Raw genomic sequence first — 5,917 nt, 5'->3', positions numbered from 1 at the left:
TATTACAGCCTCCAAAAAGAGGCAGCCCGTTGCCAGCCAGGTTTTCTGTCACCTCGTGGCTGGTGACCTCTGCCTGGAGCAGCATCGGGCGGCACGGCTGGGGTGGCAGCGGGCGGCTCCCGGTCGCTGTCCAGGGAGCACAGAGGCGGCAGCGGGAGGCGGCTGTGACCTGACAGCAGGGCAGCCGCGGGGGCTTGKCCAGACAGTTCCCAAATGAGGGCGGCGGGCACAAGCGAAGCCACGGAATTTAGGCACGGGACCGCGGGACGTGCGGGGTCCCGGGCCGTCGGTGGTGCCTGAGCCCGAGGGGCGCGGGGTCCCGGTCAGGGCGGGAGCCGAGCCAGAGCCCGGGGCACCTTCCCCGCGCCGCGGGGGACGAAGCACGGGGGAGGGAAAGGAGGGCGGAGGGCGGCGAGGGAGGGAGGCTGGCGGCGGCAGCGCTGCCCCGGGGCCGGGGCGGGCGGCGCTCAGGTAAAGGAAGGGCCGCCCGCCCGGGGCAGCGGTGACGCGGCTGCGGCGCGGCGGGGCTGCCCCGCGGCCCCATGTGGCCGCCGCCGCCCGTCCCCGGCGAGGAGAGCGGCCGCCGGCGCTGAGCGGGGCTGCCCGGGGCGGCATGTGGAGACGCCGAGGATGAGCAGCCAGCGCCGCCCGGCCAAGGCGCAGCTCCGGAGGTCGCTGAGCGAGCAGCTGCGGGACTCCACCGCCAAAGCCTGGGACTTGCTATGGAGGAATGTCCGGGAGCGGAGGCTCGCAGGTCAGTCCCCGCCGCGCCGCGGTCGCCGCTACCTGCCCGAGGGGACGGCCCGGGGGACGTCCCGGCCCCKGCGGTACGGAGGGGTCCCGCTTCGGGGGGACGTCTGGGGGGCACCAGCTCCGCTGCCGCCGCCGGAGCGAGGAGAGCCCGCGACGTTGGCCCGGACGGGACGGGGTGCTCCGGGATGGATGCGGTCGGCAGTGTCCGGTCGGTCGGGCTGCGGGTAGGATAAGGGTGCGGACAGGTCGGACCCCCCAGCCCGTGCAGGCAGCACCTGCCCGGGTGCTGCGGGCAGCGCGGGGGTGTCACACAAGCAGTCGGGCTCGGGGCTGAACCTGGCGGTCGCTCCGTGTCGGAGGCATCTTCTGAGCATCTCCGAAACGAAGAGGGTTGGTTTTGCCTGCGGGAAGCAGGCTCACCTGCTTCTGTGGTCAGTTTTCTAAGTCTAGCCAACCGGGCTGGTTCTTCATAGGGTTTGCGTATGTGAAGTACCACAACTCCCGAAGAAAAATGGTCTGTTTCGTTTCAGACGCTTTTATAGCTTCAGGTCACCTACCTGCTGTGGAAAACCGTCCTCCTGGAGCCTCTCCACCCCCAGGTGGGGACCAGAAGGACGCAGAGCAGGGCAGGTGCTCCAGTAGGTCGGGTCTCATTTAGAGCCCTGTTATGGCAGTAGTACGGTCACTTTATTCACATAAATATATATCCAATTTGTGTTTGTAAAACAATCTGTGAATTAGGAGATCTAGAGGGTACATGCAAGTGCAAAACTGGAAAACAATACCTCAAGATTGATGAGCAGGATCATGTATAATGAAGTCTAATTTGTAAAGATGGATTAGTCTGCCACATTCTGCAGCATTGTTCGGAGTTTGGTGACCTTGCCTAGGGCACGTGACATGCTGGTATTGTGTAACACAGAGGTAAATGATGCAGGTTTTCAGACTACATCTACAGCACATTAGTTCTTATGTACATACAATTAGTAATAGATAAAAAATGCATGGTCGTTTTTTGCAAAATTCATCTAAACTGGGTAGCTTCAATAATGAATAACTAAAATTACTAATTTTGCTATATTATGGTTACCCAAAGTACTAAACAGCTTTACATTTAATTCACTAATTCCTATATTGATAGTAGATACCAATAGACATTCAGCAAGGGTACTGTTGGCTTATTTTTTCTTTTTTGGTCAAAGACAACTATTGCTTGATTGAGCAAAGAACCTGGGCAGAATGCCATGATACTGTAGCCAACTTCTTAAAGCAGCTGGGTATTAAAATTGRTGGAGTCAAAACTTTTTATTTAAGGTGGATGGAATACTAATGTCTTGGGTTTATGCACTGCCATAATTTAAGTGCTATTTATAATACTCTGGTGAGACACTGATGCAGTTGCCCTTTAATGAAATTACTTATCTGACAGCATAGTGAAATGTGTAGAAATGGCTGTTGATTCTGATTATGTTCTCTTGTTCTTATGCTTTTCTATCTCTGGCATTTTTGTCCTTGTTTTTGTATTTATTTTTCATGCTGACCTGTGTAGCTGCAGTGTGTGTTCCTAGGCCTCTTCTTTCAGCTTTTGTTAATGAGAAGGGAGGGAATGTAAGCTGATCTAAATGTGTCACTGTTCGTTGGTTGCCAGACCATCTTCTTTTCCATCATAGTAGATCTGATCCTAGTCAGGTAGAAAGTAGTACAAGTTCCCTCTTTTTCCACAGAGCTGGCACTGTAGTTCAGCTCTGGCACGTGGAGCAGCAGTGGAATTGGTAACTAATGTTGAAGAGCAATGACCAAAATGAAATGCAGTTTTGACCATCAGGGTGCTGTCATATTCCAACCACCAAGTCAAATAAAGATTTGCGATTAAATCTTCGCTGTGATGACAGTTTTGCAGGCACTTACATACTCTTTTGGTCTGCTTTACTTTTTTGTGTGTTAGGGATCCAGACACCAGTTGCCCAAGATATGCCTGTAAAAATGAGGTGTTGAGACTTCTCTGGTCTAATCTCCAGCTCAAGCAGGATCAGCACTGGGAGCAGAGCAGGTTCCTTAGGGCTTTCCCCAGTTCTCCTTGGGAAGCTTTTCTGCCCTGATGTCCATGTGCTGGAGTACAGGGCAGTAGGACACTGTTGGGCAGTGGGGGTGTGAGCTGGAGAAAAGAGCTGAATCTTGGCTAGAGCAAGGAGAGAGCTGAACYTTGACTCAGCTGCTCCCAAAGAGGCAGAGAGCATGGCTGGGTTGCTGTGGAAAGTGGGTTGTGCAGAAAAAGACTGCTACAGTGTGCTCTCTCCCTCCGCCTTTACAGCAAAGGTGGTGAGCAGGAGCCTGGCTCCTAGCATGTTCCTGGACAGGGCTGCTGCATACTGTCTCGTATTCAGGACAGATCCATAGTGCCCAGCAGCTCTTAGTCACTTTTTCTGATTCACCGACTGGGATTTATTTTTTAAACAATGGGTGTACCCTCTACAGCACCAAAAATTGCATGCTTAGGGCTTTTTTGTGCTTTTCGTAATTTTTGAAGAGGTATTTTACACTCTTTCCACTATGGAATTCACAGTTAAGAGTGAGAAATGTACCAGAATTTGAATTYCCTGTACCAGAATTTTAATTCAGGGGACCAATTCACCTGAAAAGTTATATAAAAGTTACCTAAGGTAATTCTGAGATCTCTGCTCGAATCATAATCACCTGTTACAGTAAAACACAAGTTGTAGTTGTTACATTCCTTGTATGTAAGTGCCACCCTCTATCTGGCATTCTTTCAGTTACTACACACTAAAACAAAGTTTTGTGACCCTGACATTCTTCTAATAAGAGAAAGCTTGGTCTCTAATTTCTTACGTTTAGGTTTTAGCTGTGGTTTAGCAATCTACAAAGATTGGTGCTAAGATTTCTGCGCTGTAAGACTGCCTCCACTGTGTCTATGGTTCAGATAGCCCCTCAGTCTTTTTGGCACACCTCTTCTCACCTGAGCTTCATGTCCCACAATCCTTTGTATGTTCTGTTTTCTTGAAGAAATTAAATCTCTACTTGATCTCCTCTCGCTCTTCCAGTAAAATTCCTCTTATCTCTCCACTGATGCCCTCTCTACTGCCTGCTGTGACAGCCCTATCAGACAGGATACCCTTGATGCTCAGCTGCAGAGCTCTCCAGAAGCAACTGCCCGGGGCAGTTTTGGAGCCTGGTTTTAGACGCTCCCACTCTTGTTTTGGCTTGGCCATGCTTTGGGTAAATGGAATTTGGCATCGAGTTTTCCACCACACCTGCAGTGGTTTGCTCAGACTGACATTTCAAACTCTTTTCACTTCTCCAAATTTGGACAGATTTTTCAGTCACCAGTGCTAGAGTGACTATTGAGCCTTCCCTGTGAGGTTGCAGGGTTTTGTTCCAAAGGATGAAGCACTAATCTCTCAAATTAAGTAGCATGAAAATGTATGGTGGGACAACATACCATGAAGTAGTTTTTTCTCAGAAATTGACTACCTGAAGCTCCAAAACTGAAACAGGAACACGAGGCAGGCTTATGAGTACAAGAAAATATTAGTCTAAATAAGCCAAAATCAAGATCTTTAAATGGAAAGTTTTAGAAGTCCTACTCTTCAGTACCCATAACTGTTCAGTAGGACCTTTGCCACTGATTAGCAGCTACAAGTATCTCTTCAGATGTGACTGAAATACATTTATATCAGATATGAAACTAAACATTATCTGATGTAGGCAAAAAATGGACAATAATTTTTGCTGCATTCAACATGTGGCAAAGATGACAAGTCAATGCACCTGCTCCGCTCAAAAGTAATGTGTGGTTGGTTCGTGGACTGTAGTTTTATTGGGTGCAAATGAACAAGCCTGAGTTTTTTATTGCATCTCTGACAAGATGGTGCTCCTTGGCACCTGCTGATCTGTTGATCCTGGGGAATACAGAAGTGAAAAGTGGTCTTAAAAAAACTAGTGGTCACAACCAGGACCATGTGAGTTTTTAGCACAGTTTTCTGTCATGCCTGTATGGAGGTGAGAGCAGCTGTGTTTCTGGAGCCTAATTAAAGAACCATCAAATCTATAGGTTCTTCATAGTTTTTAGTTTTCATTTGAAATGCTACATTTTCAAGAACTTGCTTTTGTARTTTTTTCTCTGCAAAGCTGAAGTTTATTTTGGGGTGAAGTCACTGGAAACCCCAAAGGAAATACATGTACCAGGCTCCCAGGTCGCCTGAGAACCCCTGAGCAAAGGCAGGTGTCCCAGTATGGGACCAGCCTTAAGTCTGCTGCATCTTGGTATTATTACATTGCTGAAATTTGTTCTCAGTGAAGGCCTTTTTGTACACTGCAAGTGTAGCAGATCAATCAACTTTAAAGCCATTCATGAAACAAGTGGATTTTTTAAAATAAAATAATTTTGCAAGGTCAGTTTTCATTAACGAGTGTGGGACAGATGTACATGTGAAAAATGTGGCATTTGGTGGGCATACTTTTATGTTCTATTTTGAAATTAGGCACATAACGTTTTTAGTGAGCAAAGTAGCTATGCGGCACTCTGTCCCCACCAGTGCACTGGAGAGCACAAGATACTGATTCTCATGTATGTTGGTCAGATGTAGATGTGTAAATTCCTCCCTAATCCAGCCCCGTCAATGGGAAAAGACTGTCCTTTGTCAAGGAGAAAAGTTATGAAAGACATTCTTTATTCTTGATGGATGAAGATTTATCCATAGGGAAGAAAGAAAGCTTTAGGGAAGAAAGAAAGCGACTTATGAGTGATTCATTTGGCCAGGTATGCCAGGAAATTTCCTGCTCTCAGTCCTAAAGAAAATGTAGTAACCAAAAAAGTAGTCATTAATCTCATAAATTACATTATTCTATATAATATAATCTATATAATCTCAATATTAATGTGAGAAGGGGGTTTAGATTAGTTTAATTAAAGAATGAAGAGGCTTTTCTTTGCACCTACATTTTATGGGTTATGTCAATATCCTGTAAGTTCCATCTCCTTCCCTGGACACTCTTGAAGACCAGTAGTTTGAACCTGAGAAGGGGGCAATGGTGGCAAAATACCACCATTGTTAGTTATGCTCCTGCCAGGCTCTCATGACCCTCAGCAACAAGAAGTTAATTCCAGAAGTACAATTACAAAAATACCAATATGACTGACCTGCCA

General features: G+C 47.5%; 1 protein-coding gene across 1 annotated transcript in view; it reads right to left on the bottom strand.

Moving 5' to 3' along the window:
• Positions 1 to 247: 247 nt before the first annotated feature.
• LOC130576887 (translation initiation factor IF-2-like) overlaps positions 248 to 5,917 on the bottom strand; it is a 15,724-nt gene continuing 10,054 nt past the window's right edge. Inside the window, exon 2 of the mRNA XM_057371860.1 lies at positions 248 to 1,269. Coding sequence (XP_057227843.1) covers positions 248 to 1,269 — 1,022 coding nt within the window. The remainder of the gene's footprint in view (positions 1,270 to 5,917) is intronic.

Source organism: Malurus melanocephalus, unplaced genomic scaffold (assembly GCF_030028575.1).
Source record: "Malurus melanocephalus ecotype Western Australia unplaced genomic scaffold, MMel_1.1 scaffold_160, whole genome shotgun sequence".
NCBI classification, from domain to species: Eukaryota; Metazoa; Chordata; class Aves; order Passeriformes; family Maluridae; genus Malurus; species Malurus melanocephalus.
Note: the sequence above shows the minus strand (reverse complement) of the source record. Positions and strands in the feature narration are given on the sequence as shown.